This window comes from Carya illinoinensis, chromosome 7, assembly GCF_018687715.1.
Source record: "Carya illinoinensis cultivar Pawnee chromosome 7, C.illinoinensisPawnee_v1, whole genome shotgun sequence".
Classification (NCBI taxonomy): Eukaryota; Viridiplantae; Streptophyta; class Magnoliopsida; order Fagales; family Juglandaceae; genus Carya; species Carya illinoinensis.
The window spans coordinates 31,659,924-31,683,744 of NC_056758.1; the positions used below are offsets into that span (position 1 = coordinate 31,659,924).

Below are 23,821 nucleotides of genomic sequence, written 5' to 3' on the forward strand. Positions count from 1 at the left end.
CAAATGACCTGCATATCTCTTTTTCATTATTATTCATTTAACTATATTGTTAGGCCAAGTAATGTTCACCTAAAATGAAATACACAATATTATAAATTCAAAGTTTTATTTTAAGTATATAATTTCATGAGGCTTTACTGGTTTTTGCTCTCTCATTATACATGTATGTTACAGGTTGAAAACATGCACTTTTTCCCTTTTCTGCTTAGTAGCTCTGTGATGTACCGAGAATGGTAATTGTAATTTACCTATCAAAATAGATTAAGTGTAATTTATTGTCGCTTCTTTATGTGCATGTCTTTTTTTATATGTACATGAAAAACATTAAATTGTTATACTTTACCAATCATGATATCTGTTTGATCTAGGTTTGATTTTGTTGCACTCTTTTAATTGTTATGATTTTTTTTGGTTTTTTACATGGAGACAGATTTTTTTGGGCTGATATAGTTACTGGGAATGGCAGAAGACAAGTTAGTCGATACATTTAAGGATTTGGGAGTATGTGACCAGTTGGTGGAGGCTTGTGAAAATCTGGGATGGAAAATACCATCGAAGATACAGGCTGAAGCAATTCCTCAGGCGCTTGATGGTTTATTTTCTTACTTTATTAATCATTTTCTATCTTGCTGTGTTTTAATTTCATTGTTACTTTTTTTGACAATAAATATAAAAAAAAACCTTAGTTATGTTGTTTAGGGGCTGGGGAAATTTACGTGAAATACCAAGTATGTGGCGGGTGATGGATTTAGGACAAGATTCTGATACAATGTTTGGTGTGGGCATCAAAGTCTTGAGGTGGCCTTCCCAGAATTATTTAACTCTGCTTGTTATAAGGAAGCTTACTTAAGTTGCATATCATTTGTAGTGTTTGTATGATGCTCTCTTGTGGGATGTGGATTTTATTATAACAACACAACCAGGAGCTGGAGTTACTTACCTTGTTTCTGGATCATTTGAATTTGGTTCACCTTAGAAAGGGTATCGAGGATAAGATCTACTGTGCGCCCTCAAAGCATGGGTTGTTTGATGTAAAATCAATCTACATGACATTAATCCATTCCCTTAGAAGACCATCTGTTGGATCAAGGCATTGGGGAATTTATAGGTCATCTATTTTTGTATTGGGAGGTAGTGGTCTCTGGATTGTTGTTCGTTTTGTTTCAATTAGATTGGGTTATGCCTTGCCTTGTGCAATTTTTGGTGTATTGGAAAGGGAGGTTGTTTGTTATGGTGTATATAGAGAGCAAGAAACCACTAGAGCTTGAAGGACAGGGAGAACATGGGAGGGCATTAAGGATTTATACTTTAGAACCCTTTATCACTAAACGTGTGCTAATTTCAATTTTCATTTTTCAAGCTATCATGACTTCTTTGCTTTATTTCTCGTTTCCTTTCTTCCTTGTTTGGTAAGTAAAAAATCATGGGGATGCCTTGATTGGTGTTTCTCATCAATCTCATATCTTAACCCCAAGGGGTGGTGTAGTGGTCTTGGAGCGAGCCATATAAACTGGGCATCCTAGGTTCGAAACTCCGCATTCACACTCTTGGGGCCATCAAACTGGTAGAATTTTCCCTCGAAATATATGAGATGCACTAGCGAGAAACTCACTGTCGAAGGTTTGTTCAAACCTGGGATTAGTCCGAATTTTGTCCCGGGCACCCGGTGCCAATAAAATCTTATCAAAAACAGATGTTGAATGCTCCTTATGATCATTAATGAAGTTTAATCCATTTAAAACAATAAAGTTGAAGGTTTTTTTTGTTTGTTTCAAATGAGTATGTTTCTTTCTGCCTTGCCAATGAGTTGTTGATTTCATTTTATTCTTTTATACACAACTTATTTATTTCTTGACTTTTTGTACATTTCTTGGCAACCAAGCAGAATAAATTGTACTGTTTGCTTTAATTTTATTTGTGAGTCAGATTTAATTTTCTCTACTATCTTAAAATACTCATTTCTCTCGGAACTTCTCTATTTTAGGAAAAGATTTGATTGGACTTGCTCAAACGGGTTCGGGTAAGACAGGAGCTTTTGCTCTTCCCATTTTGCAAGCACTTTTAAACTCTCCAAAAGCATTCTTTGCTTGTGTGCTATCCCCTACAAGGTTTGATATGTGACCCTTGGTTAATTCTTGTAGGATAGCTTTTTTTTTTTTTTCTCAAAAAAAAATTCTTGTAGGATAGCTTTTTATTTCTAATTCTAGGAAGTGCGTCTGAATTGATAAGAGATTTGGTTTCTATGTTTTGCTATCACTCATACTATGCGATTTCTAGGGAGCTTGCAATTCAGATTCATGAGCAGTTTGAAGCTTTAGGATCAGGCATCGGTGTTAAGTGTGCTGTGGTGAGATTTTGGCCAAAATTGGTATCTAATTACACTGTTACTTTTGATGATTTTATTATTCACATTATATTTCAACTACATGATGGTATGCAAGATGTATTTCCTTCACATAAGTAACTTTTGGCTTCGGGAATATGTAACGTAGTTCCTGCATTGTACAATCAATTTGTACTCTCGTTTTTACACTTTTACAACACGAGTGTTTTTCTGGTAATAAGCATGCAATGATCAATGTTCTATGTTATTTGATGTTATCTTCTATCATGATTAATTAATCAATTAAATATTTATTTATTTTTATATTGTGCTTATATTGAGTTTCTCACTAGTTCATGAAAATTTACTATAAGCCGATTTGGGAATAGGTATCCTTAGTAAGAACTGTCATTCTCAAAAATATAAAATCTTGCCTCATTCTATACTTTTAATACTTAAATATGTGAATTATACACGCCTAAGAAGAGAGTGTGAAATTCTCATGGGATTCCAACAATACCAATGCTTAGTATGATAGTTTGGTGAGTGAGATTCTACATTGTTTGGGAATGAGAAGTTCTTGGCCTTTATAATTAATGAAGTTCCAATTGCAATCTTGATTAGTAATTTTGGAGTATGGGCATAGATGTGACTTGGGTCGTCATTGGGTTGTTGCAAATTGTATAAGAGCCAAACCCAACCAGATTTGTTGGACTTGAGGCATGCTCCTTTGTTAGAATGGTTCGATGAGGACATTGTCGATTTGGGGAGGGGGGGAGGGAGATGCAATAATCTAAGTTTAGTATTGAGGGTGGTGAATGAGATTTTGCATTGCTTGGGAAAGAGGATTGGTTTCTCTCTTCTTTTTTCAAATTCGTCTTGCTTGTCATAGGTTTGGAACCTTATGTTGAGCACGAATTGATTTTTATACGTTATAATGATTTCAAGGAGCTCCAATTGCAACATTGACTAGTCCTTTTAGAACAGGGTCTAGATGTAGTTTGATCATTTGTTGAGTTTGTTACACCTAAATTTAACTTTGTGGAAGAAAGCATTAGTCTTAAACTCAAATGGTGGTGGAAGCAACAATGCTTGAAATGGAGCAACCTCAATATGTGCAGGAGCAATGGTTCTCGCAATGGGACTAGCAGGGTGAGTATCAAAAGACCTATTGTAGGGGGAGACCCCATATTATACTAGCATCTCTTTTAAGTAGCTGAAGGCAGGTTTCTGTCCCTTCACTCCACACTGGGTTAAGGGTTGCACTTCCTATTAGCTGGATGTAAAATCAAAACAACTAGAACCCCCAGGGGTTGCCTTAAGTGGTAAAGGCTGTGGGCTCCTGAAGGTTATCCAACACTGGATATCCTTTTGGCGACCTGGGTTTTTTGCTTTGCCTTTGCCCATCTTTCGCACCAGCGTTCTTGGTGGAGCCATTGGCATCTTTGAGTCTACGTTACCTCATAGAAAAGTGCGACAAGTCCCGATGACTGCTTCCCTGGCCTCCAACGTTGGCCTATCTTTGGCGATTGGCTTTTTTGGGTTGGGCTTCTTTTTTTGAGATCTGTCAGGAACGGTGACCTTGTTGGCTTCCACAAAACTTATCGACAGACACCGGCGACCTCTTGAAGGGCATTTCGTAGTTACTGTTTGTATCTCACAGTCATTGTTTCCTTCTGGTGACTGGTTTGTATATTGCAGTCACTGTTCTCGAAGCCGTTTTCGACGTAATGAAGCCATTCATCTTGGAAAGCCCTTGCATTTGAAGTTGAATCAGTATGGGTCAAATGATGTGTTTTTGGGTGGAATCAAAGGCTTTTGAGTTTTTGCCAGAAACTTGGAGGTCTTCATTAAAAATAGTGGAGGGGCATAAGGGTTTGGAGATTTGTAGTCATGGTTTGGAGTGGTATAGAATGGTTGGTAGCTATGGTGGGAGCAACATTAAAGGCGGGGAGAAATTCAGATTTTACAAAACACTTGCGCGAAGGTAACAGAGAATTCATGGCTCAACGATGCTCCAACAAGCATGGTTGGTATCTAACTGTCACCGAATATGGTGGAGGCCAGCAGAGTGTTGTAGTAATTCTTGAAGGGCATCAAGTATAGGGTTGGGAGAAGTTTGCTGCGGAATTACGCAGAGCCACGGATTTGCTCTTTGATGAGGGGTCAAGGAAGGAAAACTAAAAGAAGAATGAGAACATCAATTTGGAGGTGAATCATAAAGACCCAAGCACATCCATGGTGGCGAGGCGGATCATATGCGGCAGCTTTGAAGATGGGTCATGCTTATGTGGCTCAGAATGAGAGGAATGGTGAAAGTGGTCTGCAGATTACACAAGCTCATAACCAGTTTGAAGCGATGCAAAAGTCTATAAAGGATATGGAAACCCAACTTGTCGAGTTGAAGGCAGCGATAGCTTTCTTGTCTACGAAAATACACACGCTTTCAGCTTGAGGCAATAGGGTTGATAGAAACAAGACTAAGATAGGCCTCAATCCTTTAAATTTAGATAAATGAAAATGGAAGATCAGATTCGACCCTGTCCCTATTACCAGATCCAGGAGAGCGTGGCGGGTCAAAAGGAAATCTAGGTTATTTGAAGTGGGGTCTACGTCGGGTGTTGGTGTAGAGAATGCAATAATGGAATGCCATTCGCCTCAGGTAACATAGGATAAACTGTTAGGAGGTGTTACACCCTTGCTCGAAGAAACTGTGGCTCCCAGGTCTGAGTTAAAGGAAAATGGTAAAAGGAGATGTAGGATCTGTTGAAGTTGCACGTGTAGGGTCGCCAGAGGTGAAGGGACTTGTTGTCACCCCAGAAGCTCCAATAGGGATGGAAAGAAACAATGGAGTTGATGAGGAGGTACGGGACTTCTTGTTGATGCCTTGCATGGAGGAAAGTCTAGAATTGGGAATGGAGTTGGATAATGTGTCTAAGAATAATGTTGCTCCCCTGGTCTCTCTTCCTTCGATAGTGGATTGGATTCTGCCTAAAGTTAACGATATTCTACCTAAAGTTAACGAGATTCTGCATTTCGTGGGGATTTCACATGGAGGATGCAAAGACCAGTTCAATGAACTAATCAATGTGATCGAGACAAGCCACGAGCTTGAAACCAAAAGTTTCAAGAAAAATAGGGAGGTAGCTCAAGTAGAGGGAAGTCTAAAGGGAGGGCAATGTGAAGATGGGAAACACAAGGGATTGGGGTTTGGCTTGGGTATTAGTTCTACGTGAAACAAGGGGTTGAGGTTCAATGTAATTTTTTGGGTATTTTGGGTTGTTTTGGGATTAGTGTATTTTGGGTTGTTTTTCACGGGCTTTTTTGGGTCATTAGGCGCTCTTTAATACGGGCTAGGTGTTTTTTTGTATAGGTTCAATGTACTTGGTTACTCCTTTTGATATATATAATATTTATACTTACAAAAAAAAAAAAAGTATGTAGTTACAAATAATTCAACCAAATAGGAATGTGGCTTCATATAATACCAAGCAGCAAAACTTCAATCATTTCAATTTGTTTGAAAGGACAAAGGGAGATTTGGGATAAGGGGTGCCTCTTTACAATAGGAATTGTAGTGACCAGGCTTGAGCAACTGTTTACCAAAACCCAAGTCTTTACAAATTTGTACGACCATGTGTGGAGGTTGACACCTACCCAGTGTTGAGTGGGCAAGGAAGTTCGTGACTTGATGACATGAGAGTCAACGATCAAAGTCGTGGTGAACAGTAGTTGTAACTATAATGATCCCAAGGGAGCAAAATTGCTTGTTGAGTATGTTCCGACCTGCATGAAAGGAACTTAATTTAGTGCTTACACCCCAAGGGCGTGGTGGTCTTGGGGTGAGCTGTATAAACTGGATGTCTTGGGTTCGAATCTTCGCATTTACTCTTGGGGCTTTTAGACTAAGGTCTTGTTTGGAAAATGTTTCCATCACAAAATTCTCATTTCATCTCTGCCCATCTCATTCCCAAACATTATTCAAACACAAATATTTTCAAACTAATCATTACAACTTTTCTAAACTTTCAAACAATAAATACAAAAAATTTAACCTTTTCAGATCTCTAAACAAAAAGAATATTAAAAAAATAATATTCTAAGTATATTTTAACTTTATAATATTTTTTATTTAACTTTTTATCTCATTTTCCAAAACCCAATAAAGCATTAATTCAAACTATCTTATTATTATTCACAAACTATCTTACTACTATTCACAAAATTCTTATCTCGTCTTACTCTCCGAGCACTTGTGGGAAACTTTTTGCTGAGGGCTTGTGCACCATCGAGATTAGATGAGACTTTATTCCCAAATACTTGGTGCCAATAAAAAAATAGTTTTTGATTAATAACTGCTTATTTTATTTTGATACCTAGTGCCAACAAAAAATGTGCTTATTTTATTCTTTTTATAAGTAATAAGCATTCAAGGAATCGTCAAGAAACTTGATCTCTTTGGAACGAAAAGAATGGCTTTTGATAATAGGGAACGTTGATGGAAGGGTTCAAGGACTTTTTCTTTCATACATTGTTACTCTGGGCTTCTGCTATTGTATTGAATGGGATTAGTTTTAATGACTTTTGTACTGCTTTTCACAGTGCTTAGCTTGTAATTAGGTTCATCTTTTGTATACATCTTGTTTACCTGGGTCATGCCTAATTATGTGGATATATAAATTCTTCTTGTAAAAAAGAAAAGAAACTTGATCTGGTGCCAAGTTTACTAGAAATCCTATATCAAGGAGTCTTTATTTTACTAATAGGGTATATTTATGGTCTTGATGTGGGAGAGAAGTCCTTAACCCATCTTTATATGAATCATAATTTCTTTTTGAGAAGTATGAATCATAAATGGAGTTGGGAGTCTTTACTTTTTTTGTCAGTAAGGTCTAAGCATATAGCCGGGAATGATGTTGCAGTGAAAATATGTTTCATTATATATAAGAGTATTGCAATGACAAGAAAACTCTAGGAAAGGATCTGCTTTTGGTTGCTGAAGGTTTTGATGCTATGATTGTTAGGTTCAATTTGGACGATATTGGGGTTGGATAGAAGTTTCTTTTTATATTTGCATTTTTTTAATAATGATGATTTTTTTTAATATTTAATTAATTAATTAATTTTTTTTATAATTTTTGGGTGAGTAATGTCATCGAATCCTTTTAATAAGCATCTCCATGAATTCTCTGTAGCTTGTTGGGGGAGTGAACATGAAGGAACAGATTAAGAACCTTGAAGCGCAGCCACACATTATTGTAAGTGCTTATATTTTTCTGTTGACAATTTCGATAACTTTTTGCATTATTGATAATATGTGAATTTTTTATATCTTTTTTCTGTATTGTCTATGTTGGATTGCAAAACTGCATGGGAGTCCATTTTGAAAGTATTTTAGAATTTGTGCGCGGTTATAATAGTTTTTTTTATGATGAAAACAAATAATTTTGCATTTGTTGTAATTATAATACTGATTTGTATGATTTACAAAAGGTCGTTGATTATATTATAATTTTTCATCTTTTGGATGAAGATATGGGAGCTTCTCTTAAAGTGATGACCTCCCTTTAGGTGAAACTCAAAAACTTGAAATGTTATTCCAATAAAAAAGATTGTTGCTTCTCAGCCCCATCATTTTGCCCCCTCAAAGTTACCACTAGTTCAAATTGGTTTTTTTTGTTTTTTTTATTTTTATTTTTTTAAATGTTAAAGAAAAAAAATACACAAATGCACTAGTGGTAACATTTTTAACCATTTTTTTAAAAAAAATTCAAATACACTAGTGGTAACTTTGAGGGGGCAAAAAGATGGGGCTAACTAGCATTATTCAATGAACAAAGTCCTCCTATTGAAGGGGTGCTATAGTTATTTCATAAAACGAAGTCACTCTATTGAAGGGTTGTTCTCTTTGCATATAATTACTAGATGATGATTGTTGATGTACATAAGTCGACATGGCTAGAAATTCGGAGTTCAGTGGTTCCAGGAAGGTGATATCATGTTGTTCCACAAAAATTCTGTTGGTCATGCATTGCTTGACTTGGTCTAAGGTTTGTAGGCAAGTTTTGAACTTGAATTGGATTGTTGTGGGTTGTAGTGTGGTGTGCTTTATCTTATTCGAACATCCTTATGGCTGATGTTGATAGGCTTTGTCAAACCCAAATATAATCTCTTACTTAACGTACAAATTATTAACAAGGTCCAATAAAAGGTAAATTACCGAGGATGTTTAGCTTGCTGATAGTTTCCTTGCGTTAGTTTAGGTGGTTAGCGACGGTCCTCACGACGGTTGTACTGGTTTTCTGTAATGGTCATGCATTTGTGTAGGGAGTTAGTTATAGGTTCTAAATGTTTCACTTTGCTTAAGGAGGGGGGCAGGGTGGTTATCACGGAAAGGACGTGGAAGATGGTGGCTAGTGTAGTCCTGGGACCTTCAGCAGTAACATGGCTCGCTAAGGCCATGGATGGGTGCTAAGGAAGAAAAAATTGATTTTTACACCACAATAAGGGAAGGCAGCAGTAACTTTATTGCTCAACGGTGTTCAAATGCGAGAGGACGATATTTGGCAGTGGTGGAATATGGTGTTGGAGGGAGGAGGAAGTTCATCTTCGTCCCTGAGGAAGAGGGTTATGGTTGGAGTAAAATGGGGGAGGTGTTGTGGGAGCTTTCAGATGTAAAGAGACAGAATGTAAGTCTGATGAAGAAGGCTATCAAGGCGAATCCTCAGTCTTACAGGGAGGCACTGATGGTGGTGTAGCCGTAGGTGGCTTAGTCTGAATGTGCAAGTAGGCTCGTACATGATGCGGCTATGGGATAGATCCCTGACAGAGAGGCATGCCTTGTACAGGGGCAGGTTGGCAGCAGACATGTAGGAGGCGTGACTGACGGGGAGACGCTGAACTGCAAATGAAGATAGACCATCTAATAAGGAAAGAGTGGGGGTGGGCACATAATGGATCGAGAGTGGGCCTGGATGGGGGGGCTGGAGTGGCCTTCAAAGAGAGGCCTTCCCATGGGCTGGGACCTTCCCATGAAAATAAGGACCTTCCCCATGGGCCGGGACCTTCCGTTTCAACTCATATTGAAGCCTTACCCAATAAAAATAAGGACCCGAGACCTTCCCATGGGCCGAAAGCCACAAAGGATTGGAAGATCTGGAATATGTGACCCGACCCTTCTACGTTGGAACCAAAGAAGCCGATGATGACCCAGGTCCAGGTTGAACAGATAACGACGGCGAAGCCTTTCCCGGTGTTACAGACAACGCCAGCATCTGTAGAGGAGCAGATTCTGCCGTCGCAGGTGGATGAAAACACTGTGATACAGCCCCCGATGTCTTTTTTTCCGCAGTTTCTCGCACAAAATCAACCGAAATTAAACGTGGTGATGTTATCACCCCAAGTTGAGGTCCCTGGTGCATATTGCGAACATCTGGAATCTTTTTCAGAGTTTGGAACGGAAAGGATTCAGGACCTCGTGATGCTCAATGAAGAAAACAAGCTATCAGGATCATCCGTACCTGTTGTAAGCACACAGAACCCATCCACCACACAAGTAGAGGTAGTGGGGATTGATAGCACTGATTTGTTGTTCGCTCCTGACACTCCAGAGGAAAACCAACCTTCGGATGGGATGGAGATTGTGGAGACAGTGCTAGAATGGGAGGGTCCTAATCTGTCTGAGGCGTATGGGGAGAGGAATCCGTTTCCTCTAGACTGTTTGTTACCCAATGAAGGTGAGATGTCGGATTGGGTGTTTAAAAAGGTAAAGGATATTCAACATATAGTGGGTATGGAGTGTGTGGGTTATGAAGAACAATTTATGGTGCTCCTCACAGCTATTGAGGTGGGTCATTCGCATTTTAAAAATAAGGGTGCTAACAAAAGTAGGGAGCTTAAGAGACTGGATTAGTCTTTGAATGAGGGAAGTTCAAGCCGTGAAAGGGTCAAAGGGAAGGGTACTTGTATTTCTTTATGAAGTCAAAAATCGTGTCTTGGAATGTTCGGGGGTTGAACGAGAGTAATAAGCGAGCTCGAATAAAAAACTTGCTGCGAGATTGGCGGGTGGATATTATTTGTTTACAGGAAACCAAATTGAAATTGGTGACTAGAAATATAGTGAGAAGTGTATGGCATTGTCATTATGTAGATTGGGTCTATCTGGCTTCGAATGGGGCTTCGGGGGGTATCCTTGTGATGTGGGATAAAAGGGTAGTGGTAAAGATGGAGGAGTTCATAGGGGATTATACGGTGGCCTGTTCTTTTAAGATGGTAGAGGATAATTTTTTGTGGGCTTTTGCAGGAATTTATGGACCGAATGTAGACAACAACATGCATCTCCTATGGGAAGAACTTGCTGGTGTACACAGCTGGTGGGACCTTCCTATGTGCATAGGAGGGGATTTTAATGTTATAAGATTCCCCAGTGAAAGATCTGGTGTCAGTCGACTACGACCAGCTATGATAGAGTTTTCCGACTGCATATTTGACTTGAATATGTTGGACCTTCCACTCATGGGTGGTCTTTTTACTTGGTCTAATAGTCAGACGTGGTCTCGACTGGATAGATTTTTAATATCGCCGGAATGGGAATGTCATTATTCGAAGGTATGTCAGAGGCGATTACCGCGCCTATGCTCAGATCATTTTCCAATTTTACTGGATAGAGGAGGCATTCATTGCGGGCGTCGTTATTTCAAGTTTGAAAACATGTGGCTGAAAAGCGAGGGCTTTGTGGACAGGGTAAGGAATTGGTGGTCTTCTTATCAGTTTAATGGTACTCCCTCTCATATTCTCGCAGGCAAATTGAAGGCTCTTAAGGAGGATCTAAAACTTTGGAACACCCAAAGTTTTGGAGATGTAGGGGAACAAAAGAAAAACAAGATGGAGGAATTACAGGTTCTAGAAAGGCTCAATGAAGATAGATCGCTTACCGCAAAGGAAATTTCTAGAAGGGCAGTGTTGATTGCCAAGCTTGAAGGGGTATTATCTCTTGAAGAGATCTCATGGAGGTAGAAGTCAAGAGCATTGTGGCTGAAGGAAGGGGATCGAAATACAAAATTCTTCCACAGAGTGGCAAACTCTCATAGGAGGAATAATACCATCGAGATGCTGAAAATCAATGGTAATGAATGTACGGAGGTTCCTGTGATCTGTGAGAACATGTGCTGAATTTTTTTGAACAGCTATTTATAGAAAGAGAGGGATGGAGGCCAAAATTGGATGGACTTGAATTTGATTCAATTGAGCCACAGACAGCATCGTGGTTGGAAAGAGCTTTCGAGGAAGAGGAGGTTTATGAAGTGATCAGACGAATGGGAAAAGATAAAGCACCAGGACTAGACGGTTTCTCGATGGGTTTCTTCCAATCTTGCTGGGAGGTGGTAAAAGAGGATATTATGAATGTCTTTCAGGAACTTTTCTTGTTTGGGAAATTTAAGAAAAGCTTGAATGCGACTTTTATTGCCTTAATCCCGAAGAAGACCGAGGCTTCGAAAGTGAAGGACTTTAGGCCCATTAGTCTCGTTAATGGGATTTATAAAATCATCTCAAAGGTATTAGCAAACAGGTTGGGTGAAGCCATTGGTAAGATAATTTCAAAACCACAAAATGCTTTTGTTAGAGGTCGTCAAATTCTAGATTCGGTCTTAATAGCCAATGAATGCTTGGATAGTAGATTAAAGTCTGGTATTGCAGGGATCATCTGTAAGCTAGACATGGAAAAGGCATATGACCACATAAATTGGGAATTCCTAATTTATCTAATGAAGAGGTGTGGTTTTGGGGAAAAATGGTGTAGGTGGATTAGATGGTGCACTCAACGACAAGATTTTTAGTGTTGATCAATGGCAGTCCAGAAGGTTTTTTTAATAGTTTGAGGGGGTTAAGACAAGGGGATCCACTATCCCCATTACTCTTTGTCATCGTCATGGAGGCTCTGAGTAGGATGTTAACGGCGTTAGTTACCAATGGTCTGCTGGCTGGATTTTTAGTGGGTGATCTGAAGAGGGGTCTAATCTCGATATCCCACTTACTTTTTGCAGATGACACTTTAGTCTTCTGTGAGGCTGAACAAGAACAACTTAGGACTCTGAAAGCACTTTTGTTATGCTTCGAAGCAGCGTCAGGTTTGAGAGTGAACTTTGATAAATCAGAGCTAGTTCCTGTTGGGAATGTCAGTAGCACTCGGCAGTTGGCTAGTATTTTGGGATGTAAGGTTGCTACTCTCCCTATAACTATCTAGGACTACCGTTGGGGGCTGTTTCACGATTTGTTGCTATCTGGGATCCAGTGATTGAGAAGATAGAACGAAAATTGGCTGGGTGGAAGAGATTGTATTTGTCAAAAGGAGGCCGTGTGACCTTGGTTAAGAGTACTCTTTCTAACTTACCTACATATTTCCTATCTTTATTCCCTATTCCAGCGTCCGTGGCAGCTCAGATAGAAAGGTTGTACCGTGAGTTCCTGTGGAGTGGGATGGGAGATGAATTCAAGTTTCACTTAATCAGTTGGGATAAGGTTTGCAGACCTATTTCCTTAGGTGGGTTGGGAATAAAGAACATAAGAACTTTCAATTGGGCATTGCTCGGGAAATGGTTATGGAGATACAATATCGAACCGGAAGCATTCTGGAAATTAGTTGTTGAGAGCAAACATGGCAACCTATGGGGGGATGGTGCACTAGAGAGGGGACTGGGCCTTGTGGGGTGGGGATTTGGAAGCATATAAGAAGAGGGTGGGGGGTTTTTGCCAACCATACGAAACTTTTGATGGGGGAGGGCACACGTATAAAATTTTGGAGAGATATATGGTGCGGGGAGGAGGCTTTGAAGGATTCTTTTCCGTCGGTATTCCGAGTGGCGTTTGACCTAGAAGCTTCGATGGCGGATCTTCTGGTTCGTTCTGGGGACCAAGTCCATTGGAATATCATTTTCTGTAGAACAACATAGGATTGGGAAGTAAACAGCTTTGCGGATTTTTTCAATCTAGTGTACTCTATGAAGATGAACGGAAGGCATGAAGATAAGCTGTGGTGGAAACCTGTTGGTAAGGGTACTTACTCGGTTCACTCTTTTTATAAGGCCCTTACAACTATACCAAATCCTCTTTTCCCATGGAAAGGCTTGTGGAGGAATAAGGCGCCTCCCAAAGCTCTTTTCTTCACCTGGACAGCAGCATTAGGAAAGATTTTGACTACCAAGAACTTGCATAAGCGTCGGATTATCATTACCGATTGGTGTTGTATGTGTAAGAAATTTGGTGAGTCAGTGAACCATCTCCTGTTACATTGTGAGACAGCGAGAGCTTTGTGGTATGAAGTTTTCAGTCGAGTAGGGCTAAGTTGGGTAATGCCGGAGTCAGTGGTTGAGTTATTGGCCAGTTGGGCGATGCCGGGCAGAGATTCACAAATCAAAGCGGTGTGGAAGATGATCCCTATTTGCATTATGTGGTGCATTTGGCAAGAGCGCAATGAGAGAACGTTCGAAGATAAGGAGCGGACATCAGAGGACCTTCGTTGCTATTTTTTCAGTACTTTATTTTTGTGGACTTTAGCTATAGACTTTAATGGATTAAATGTACATGATTTCCTTGCGACTTCTATAGCGACTTAGATAGGTCTTATCTCTTGTATACCATCTTGTGTACTTGGGCTATGCCTATTATTATTAATACTACCGTTTACTTATCAAAAAAAAGGTAAATTACATTTTGCACCTTTGAACTACCTACCTTTTTCTATATGCACACTAAACTAGGAAACATGGTAATGGGCACTAGTCTTAGTTAAAGTACTAGGCAAACTTAAGCGCATGCGCTGTCCAGAGCTTAGGCGCAGATATGGCGTTTGTGCGAGTGGCACTTATTGAAGTAGAGCTCACATTTTGAACAATGATGTATGATAACAAAAAGAAAAGGAAGGTTTAAAATGAAAGATGGTAATGTATTTAGCCTATGAACTCAATTTATTATAGTATTATACATCATATATATCACATATGACAACTTTTGCTGTCGTGATACATTAATGATAGTCAATTCGATTAAATATTTAAGAATATTTGTTCACATCCGTTTCTAGGTCTTGAATTGATATTTTAGTATTTTGATTTTAAAAAAAATTACAAAGCTTGCTTTTCTGCTATAAGCTTACATAAAAAGTGCCAAAAGTGTGCTTTTTTAAATTCGCTTTGCCTTTGGTAAGTAAAAAGTTTCAACCTTGGTGCTTAAGCACACTTTTATCTACACTGATGCGCTCCCTAAAGTACCAATAGGTTTCAATGTGCACTAGCCATTAAGATACAACTGTTGGGACTTTGTCATATGGCCTACTGTTTTGTTCAACTTGATGAGAAGAACCTAGTTAAAGGTGCACAATAAAACATATTAGCAGTTGGGGTGCACATTGCAACTTTTTGTTGTCGTAGATTGCATATTGCTAATTGGGTGGTAGTTCAGGATGTGATAATATTTCTTATAATTTATTTTGGTGACTCCTGTCTCATGTTAGGTTTTTGCCTTTTGTGCTTCCCTTAGTATGGGGCTGAATGCTCCTGCACATTTGGTTGCACTTCTTCCAGGCACTCATTTAGTTACGTATTATACGTACTGAAGATAATATTATTTGTCCTTTTGCTTTTGCTTTTTACTCCAGAATTTGAGACGTGTTTGCTTGGCCCTTTTACCATATGAACTACAAAGCTTTCATTTCTTAACGTGACAAAAGATTGGATGGTACTAGTTTTGAACTTAATTATGATGACAATTAATAGAAAAGATTATATTTGGTATTTTTTTTTTTTTGTTGCTAATTTAAAGAAACATGATATTTACTTGTGGAATGTAACTTTGTCACTAAAATTGTGTATGCCCACAAATTCCTTCATATTCAAGCGGTGTAATTCTCAATTGCCAAGAGCTCCTTTGAATTTGTCTGGTTTAAATCCGGAAACCAATTTTTCTGCCTATTTTAATTTGATTTTTAATCCACTTCTAATGTTAGTTATATGTCATTCCTTTGTAGGTTGCAACACCTGGTCGCCTTGTGGATCATCTTTGCAATACAAAAGGTTTCTCCCTTCGTACATTGAAGTATTTGGTATGGTTCCTTATTCCATGTCGGCTATTTACTTTTCAGTTACTTTTTAGGAGTTTGGAAACAATTTGATAGGAGATTGATGAATTAATTTATGGATTTGAAATTACGAGATGAATTAGTCTTTACATGAATATTAAGTGCAGACTGCAGTACTTCAGCACTTGAGTTTCAAATGCTTGTATACAAAAATGAAACGAGTACCTGATAGTCTGATAAAATATTCCCAATCATAACCAGGAGTTGCTTGAACAAAATCTTTGAAAAATAAATTACCTTAACAACAAATGAGAAATCAGAATTTGTGTTAAGTAATGCATTTTTATACCATTCAACTGTCCAATTTTGGGGTAAAATTTTACGTTTGTGGTCTCTGTAATGAGTTCGTTTGTTGGTTTTGGTAGTTTTTCCATCCCATATTTTGTGGAGTCTGTTGATTAAATCTAAATTCTGTGGTAATCTAATATGTTTTCCAAAGTATGAGCTTTCCTCTCTGTTTTTAATAACTTTTTATACTTAATGCAAAATAAAAAAGAAAAATCACCTTGCAACAAATTTTTTCCCCTTGAAGAAGAAATTAAAAGCATCTCTATTATGGAACACATGTTTGCTAAGATAAAGATATGATGATACCACAGTACATTTTTTATTTTTTGGATTAGTGATGTAACAACACATTGAAAATCTTCAGATCTCGTTTGTTTCATCTTTTTTAGTTTGCAATAAATGTTAAATATATTTTTTGTCAACTTTTATCTTTTTGAGAGGCACATGTGAAGTATTGAAATATAAACCCATAGGGGTTGACTCAAATGGTAAAGGCTTTGGTCTTGGTGGTATGCTCCCTCCGAGGTCTAAGGTTTGAATCCTCTTGGGTGCATACAATCTCTAGGTGCCATTGGATTGGAGGATTTTCCCCAAGGTGCACTTGTGGGAAATTCCTTGCTGAGGGCCTGTGCACCCCTAAGATTAGTTGGGATGCAGTTCTCGGTGCCAATAAAAAAAAAGTATTGAAATATATTTTGCTCATTTCATGATTTGTTTTGATATATTTTTTTAGTGTGTATGACTTATGGTATATCTAATTGTAACTGTTGATTTATGGTATAGCGTGGGTAAGACATGCTATTGGAAAATGGCAATTAATGCTTTGCATGATGTGAGATTTGCCAGCCTTGGAGTGTGCATTCTCAGATTATATTGTTTTATATGATATTAACAACATAAAAATAAACATTGTTGAGCAAAATAAAGTATCTATTCTTCCTACCCACTTTGCAATCCACAAACTTCACCACTCTATTATGTTTTGATCTTGTCAGCAATTGATGCTTTACTCATTTAATTTATTGTATCTTTTTCGTGTCTTTTGGTTATGGTAACCTCGGTACTCTTATCTTATTCCTGAATGTAATGGGGATAGTTACATTAGTTCCTTCTCTGTCAGGTTTTAGATGAGGCTGATAAATTATTGAACGAGGAATTTGAGAAATCGATCGATGAAATTTTAAATGTTGTTCCTCGTGAGCGGAGCACATATTTATTTTCCGCTACAATGACAAAAAAGGTATGTTTAAAAGGGTATTGTTGATTTGTGTATGTCTTTCGCATTATATCAGCATAACTATTAGTTTTTTCCTGTGATGTTTGGACGAGAGGATGGGAAGCACAGTGGGTGTTGAGATGAAAAACAACATTTATATGTTGCTCCATATAATTTTTTTTTCCCCACTCACTGATGATTTAGGTTAAGAAGCTCCAAAGGGCTTGTTTAAGAAGTAATGCTGTGAAGGTAATAAGAATTATTATTCCGTACTTATTTCAATTTTTGATGTTGATTGTCCCAACTTTTACAATTTTCAGTTTCTGGATTATTTCAGATTGAAGTAGCATCAAAATATTCAACTGTTGACACACTAAAGCAGCATTATTGCTTTTTGCCAGCTAAGTACAAGGTTTTTCCTTTACCCACCCGGTTTTAACTCCTCAAGGTGTCATATGAAAGAATGGATATGTATGCCAAATATAATGGTTGGTGATGGGTATTATTAGGGAAATTATCTTGGTCTATCTTTAGCAAATCATTCCCAAGTGTTAACACAATTATTATTATTATTATTTATTTATTTATTTTTATTTTTATTTTTTTTAATGATGGGGGAACCATCCCATGGCGGAGCCCTTACGACTCATTCGTGGAACCTAAACCCTTGGGGAGACTAGCACAACAACCCACCGCCATGGCCTCTCACTTTAAATCGCAGTTTGATCCCAAGGGAAATCGAACCTGTGACATGGGGCTCATGCACACAAGTTCTCCCTTACTACTTGGGCTACCACTGGTGGGTCTCAAGTCTTAGCACAAATAAACTAAGAAAAAATCTATTTATCATCCTAATTCTCATCATCTTCTCATCATTTAATGCCACATCATAGGATGATGGGAGGATGATGAGAATTAGGATGATGAGTAGCATTACTCAGACAGCCATATTCTGTAGAGCATGTGGGTCAATCACATTTGTTTTACCTTAAATTTAGTATATACCCTAATCTTATATTTGTGTATATACCCATATATTGATCATGAAGCATGACTTATGAGGTGCCACCAGAAGGGCATGCTTTCTTGGTGAAAGTGTTGCATTTTGGAGTGAAGTGTTAACCGAAAGTGTGATAATTTCATGCCTCTTGAAGGCGTGATCTTGCCATGCATTTTAGTTTCTTTGCTTAATTGTTAATTGTTGGTGTATGTTGTTGGTCTTTTACTTTGGCTGATTGTATTCATCATAAATGTCTTTACAGGATTGCTATCTTGTATATTTTTTGATTGAGAAGAGTGGATTCTCATCAATGGTTTTTGTGCGTACCTGCGATTCAACATCTTTTGTTGCCCTGTTTCTTCGAAATCTTGGATTGAGGGCCATTCCAATTAATGGCAAAATGACCCAGGTACTATGAGTTAATTTAGCAAAACCGCACAGATTTTTAGCTATAGAATCTTTAAGGGAGTTGGATTTTCTTTTTCATCTTCAATTTTTCTTTATTTTTTGAATTTATCCTTTGTTTTTTGATGTTAAGTCGATGTTGCAATAACATTTTTTATGGACTCCTCTTTTACAGTCGAAGAGACTTGGAGCCTTGAGAAGGTTCAAAGCAGGAGAATGCAATATTCTTGTCTGCACTGATGTGGCAAGTAGAGGACTTGACATTCCATCAGTTGATATGGTTATCAATTATGATATACCTGAAAACCCCAAGGTTTGGCTTTTCTTCCATATTTATTTTCATGATTTTTCATTTTTCACAAATCCATCACTTCTATGTTTAGTGAGGGGCCATAATTCATATCTCTGCTGTTTTACAACCTGTTTGGTGGGCTTTTCTGTTGATTTTTGTTTAAGTGGCTCCTGTTATTGTGGAAACTTTTTGAGTGGTATATGGTTGCTTTCTGTTTTCAATCGGTAAACAAGATTTTACTCATCATAAAAATAGGAAAGAGCCCAAGTCAATGGGACATATTCAAGGGTGCCACCTATGCGTGATGTTCTAGTGATGCAAGGAATTCATGAATGTTCATGCCATTTTAAGTAAGAATAAAGTTGTATTGATTGAAAACAGGCATAGTCCAAATACGCAGGAAGTATGCACGAATTACACCCAGCAGCAGCTAGGAGCTATACAAGCAAATTATGGAAACTAGCCCCATCACAATCAATGACCGAAGCCCAAGAAAATAGAATGTTGAATAGGAATCTCTTTAGCTCGTCCAAGGAATGCCGCTGGTCTTTGAAACACCTACCATTTCTCTCCATCTAGAGGCACCACATGATACAATGAGGAATCATTTTTCACACCGCAGCAATTTGAACATTACCCTAAAGACCCCTCTACACTTAAATATATTCGAGATAACCCATGTCACTCCAGTCCGGTTGGAAGTATCATTCCACAAAAACCTGGTCATCTCACAATGTAACAATAAATGATCCACAGTTTCCCTATTTTTCTTATATAAATAACACCAGCCAATAACTATAAGACTAAATTCCCTCTAGTTGTAAATGGGGAGGATTTTCCCAAGGGAAGCAGTCCATCCAAAGAAAGCTATCTTGGGAGGAGCCTTCATCTCCAAATGCTCTTCAAAGGAAAATGGTTACTATGATGACCCAAGAGAGCCTTGTAAAAAGATCTAATCTAGGGTCTCCTACTCTCAACGAAAATCCTGTCCTCCCCAACATTTCCAATATTTATCGCATGCGATATACTGAAAAATTCAGCAAAGATACCAAAGTTCCCAATCATAAGCTGCTTTAATGAAGCAAGCGCCCACTTTGTGGAGTGATTGGAGCTATCCATCGAATCAGCCACCATAGCCTCCTCATCTCTTGCTAACTGAGAGGGTGGGGAAAACACTCTTAAGGTCCCTAGAACCACACCACGCATCATACCAAAAACAATCACTAGAGCCCTTGCTACCTCAAAATTGAAGAACGTGGTGGACCCCCACCCCAGCCCCCCCCCCCCCCCCCCCCCCCCCCCCCCACCCCCAAAACACCACACACGCACACGCACCCCGGGGTTTAGTCTAGCCCAATTATTTTGTTTCATCTTTTTTTTAGCAAATAAATTAATAAACAAATATTTAAATTACTAAAATTAAAATTAAAATTAAAAAAAAATTAATGTGGATTATATAACTAACTTAACAAATATTGAACTATAATTGTATTTATGATGTTGATATTCACTACTTACTTAGACTTACTCTTTAGTATGCATAATTATTAATAATGTCATACATTTTGTATATGGTTAATGAATATCAAATAATTTCATTGTACATAGGTTTTGCTTGTTTGCAACTTAGGTATTTAAAAAAAATACCTAATTACTTTAATTAAGTGTAAACAGTAGAGTATGCATGAATATATGATGTATTAACTATTTACATATAATGACATAAATTATCACATGATTTATGATTTTATATGGTAGCATATATTATTTAATATTTTATATGGTCAATGATGATAAACTAGATGAAAATTACATCATTAACTTATAAAATTACTATATAAAAATAATATATTAAATTATTAAAAATATTTTAAATATATATAGTTTGGTCTGGTCCGGTCCAAAATTTGTGGACCTTGGGACAGGACCGAATTTCTTTGGTCCACAATTTGTGGGATCGAAACTGACTGGTATAGTTTTCGGTCCGGACCGAAAAAACTGTACACCCCTGCTAAAAGCATACATCACACCTACCCCTTTTAAACTTGACTTAAAATCTTGTTTGCCTGCTACTTTTTTTTTTCAAAAGAAAAAGAAAAAGTCTTGCTTGCCTGTTGTAGGGTCAGTTCTACTTAATCTATTCTACCACGCAAGATCAAGCATGTGCAACTTCTTTTGATGCTAATACCAAATTTTCTCGACTAATTGTTCATTTATTCTTAGGTATTGCTTGGTAAAATAATTTTCATCTCCTGTCACAGCATTGATGAATTTCGAGCTTTCTCCCCACCCCCACTCTTGGGAGATTTTCCTATACCTTTGTAGAGGTCGTGTGTTAGCACTGCTGTCCTCTTTTTATGGTGCTTTTCATTATTTTCTGAAATTTTGGCTTGTCACACTGCTACTTGGAATTATGCATCCACATACTCTTTTGTAACTGGGTTTGATTTTATTTGGACTGTAAATTATATATTGAATTGTGTTAGTATAATTCGTTTCTTTTTATTCTATATGCCCTCGTTTTCTAATCACAAGTGCCCCATAGGATTATATCCATCGAGTGGGAAGAACTGCTCGTGCAGGAAGGTCGGGTGTTGCTATCTCTTTAGTGAGTCAGTATCAGCTGCAATTCTTTTTACAGATTGAGAAACTTCTTGGTAGGCAAAACATATTATTTTTCAGTAGAGAGGCATTGTAAAGAGTGTCTCAAAATTTAATGTTTTTTTTTTTTTCTTTTTTTTTTTTTAAGGCAAGAAGTTACCAGACATTCCTATTCAGGAAGAGGAAGTCTTGCTATTGATGGAGCGGGTCACAGAGGCCAAAAGAATATCTCTATTGGTAATATATTTAAGGAATTTTTTTTTTTTTACACAATTTATGTGCGCCAAGGTTAAGAGTACTTGTGCCTACAGTTGGGGTGGATGCGGTGGTGTCCATATCCATCCTTAATCGACTGGTGGCCTTATTTCACTAGCTCTGATTTAATGCTAGTCACTCTTAGTAGGCTCTGAATAATTCCAGAGAGAGTTTATAAATATAGCCTTTGTCTTTACAAGTTGTCTCAGTTATCTTATTGTATTAGCTGGGGTTTCTACTTGTTAAAAAAAGTATTATAATGGCCTCGTGGTAAACTTCTTGTGTCTCATCATATGGTTATTTGTTTATCTAATTATCAGAGACATTAGATTCAATTATTAAGATATATGTTTCACTAATTATCAAACATTAGTCTAATATTGTTGGCTGATTGTTAATTGGTTCTTAAGAACTTTTCTGAATACAAATTGGAGAAGAAAAATTTTTTATATTCAGAAAAGTTAGACATAGTCATCATTATGCCATGCGTCAGTTATAGTTAATAACAATGTCACTACCTTTCTTGGTTTGGGAGCATGTTACCACGTTACAGAAGTTTCTCATTTATGTATCCTTCTATGTTATCTATAAGATGCTAAAGATGATAACCGCCTTTAGCATGTACCATCGTTCAATTGATTAGTTCTCTTCATAAAACTAAATTTATGAAAGTGAGTCAATTCAGGGAGGAAATATGGAACATGACTTGGCTATGAGTACAACTAGAAGCTAACCCTGCTTGGAAGCCTAGCCATCCAGGCCTAGCAACATACTGAACTAGTCTTAAGCAGAAAGTGTTCAATCTTGAATCTAGTTCATGAAGTAAACAGTTTCCCAAATAGGATTTCACAACATACTATGCCTCCTTGAAATCTTGCAGCTATAACATCTCTTTTGATGCAAGCCCCTATCGTGATCCCTTTCCTTTTCAATTCCATCATTAGTTCTGTAAAACTGGAACTAATAAGCTTATATATAAGTGATCTTGATGTATGATTTTTATTTTTATATATTTTTTCATCAGTAACAACAACATTTTCTATTAAAAGAAGTGTTAGGGGTGCAACCCAAGTACACTGAGGGTGTAAAAAGGGGACTCCTGGATTATGGAAGGTTAGGAAACAAGGGCGGTAAAGTGTAAAAAAGATAAAAAACGGGAATTATGCATGTGATGTGAAAGGAGGTAGGCGTGCCACACCCTATAAAAGAAAGAGTTGAACATCTGAACTAGGTAACAAAACTTTCCTCAGCCTTAACAATTTTCTAACCTAAACTTCAAAGACCCTCCTCTCCTTGAGGAATTCCCTGGGTAACATGTTTCTTTCTCTTGCAGTCGCATTAGCAAAGCAATGCCCCAAAACCGGTTTGGACATTAAACCTTGAGACAAGACAGATGACACTAGGGACTACCCGTTCCTAGCTCGCACAGCCCTGGATCTTCTGATCCTACAGGCCCCACCTTAGCCCTAGGAAACAAATTGGTGAAGATCCCTGGCTTGATTCCACACATCTAATGAACCTGGGTCAATGGAATTACTCACTTTGTAGTAACCATGTGGAAAGTAATGATAAAGGACCCAACACCTTCTAGCTATTGTATTTGCATGATTCTTTGTTCTGGCTGCTTTAGTACTTATGTTGTTTTTGCTGTGAATATTTTCTGGACTTAATTATTATAATTGTTATCGTTCTACCTTTTCCATCCTTGGTATAGTTCCCAGCTCATGAAAGTTTAGGTAAAAAGTTGTTGCCATATATGGGGTCCACCTTGGAAGAACATTATTTTGCTGTTGTGTGAACTTATTTATTATTAATTAATTTATTGTTTTGTATTCTATGTTTGGTTTCTACAGAAAATCAAAGAATCCGAAGGCAAGAACTCGAAGAGGCGAGGAAGAGATGACGATGATGACGAGGGTATGGACAAATACTTGGGTATGAAGAATGTCAAGTCGCATAAGAAGATGAGGAAATGAGTTTAACAGCTCTTTTTCTTGGTTGGAAAGGTTAGGCCTTCAAGTATATGAGCCTTGAACAAATTGCCATTATAACGTCCGTCCGCTTTTCTGGAGGATTGGAACCAGTCAATGCGGGCAAATGGTATTTTTTTTCACGGAATGTTACAACAAAACAATTATTTTGTCCTTCAATTTTGTCTTGGTAGTTAGTTATAAATGTAATATCAGTATTGGTTACGTACATTTTATATAGAAGAACATTCTACGTTTAAACTTTATGCAAAAATGAATAATGCCATATTAATACAAGAGATTTTGTTTTGGTGATCTCAAATTTTCGTGCTTGTAATT

At 37.7% G+C, this 23,821-nt stretch overlaps 1 protein-coding gene across 11 annotated transcripts in view; it reads left to right on the forward strand.

Annotated features, from left to right (window-relative positions):
- Positions 1 to 23,804, forward strand: part of LOC122314712 (DEAD-box ATP-dependent RNA helicase 10-like) — a 30,920-nt gene extending 7,116 nt beyond the window's left edge. For 4 of the 11 annotated variants that reach the window (XM_043130258.1, XM_043130255.1, XM_043130256.1 and 1 more), the window contains 13 exons: positions 431 to 592; positions 1,985 to 2,108; positions 2,278 to 2,368; positions 7,519 to 7,581; positions 15,345 to 15,419; positions 16,864 to 16,983; positions 17,164 to 17,208; positions 17,297 to 17,371; positions 18,222 to 18,368; positions 18,540 to 18,677; positions 21,202 to 21,313; positions 21,406 to 21,494; positions 23,366 to 23,804. In XM_043130258.1, coding sequence (XP_042986192.1) covers positions 460 to 592; positions 1,985 to 2,108; positions 2,278 to 2,368; positions 7,519 to 7,581; positions 15,345 to 15,419; positions 16,864 to 16,983; positions 17,164 to 17,208; positions 17,297 to 17,371; positions 18,222 to 18,368; positions 18,540 to 18,677; positions 21,202 to 21,313; positions 21,406 to 21,494; positions 23,366 to 23,488 — 1,335 coding nt within the window. In that variant the 5' untranslated portion in view covers positions 431 to 459 and the 3' untranslated portion in view covers positions 23,489 to 23,804. Of the gene's footprint in view, positions 1 to 174; positions 234 to 426; positions 593 to 1,984; positions 2,109 to 2,277; positions 2,369 to 7,518; positions 7,582 to 15,344; positions 15,420 to 16,863; positions 16,984 to 17,163; positions 17,209 to 17,296; positions 17,372 to 18,221; positions 18,369 to 18,539; positions 18,678 to 20,879; positions 21,314 to 21,405; positions 21,495 to 23,365 lie in introns of those variants that run through there. The other 7 variants (XM_043130257.1, XM_043130261.1, XM_043130254.1 and 4 more) reach the window with 6 other exon arrangements.
- Positions 23,805 to 23,821: the final 17 nt, after the last annotated feature.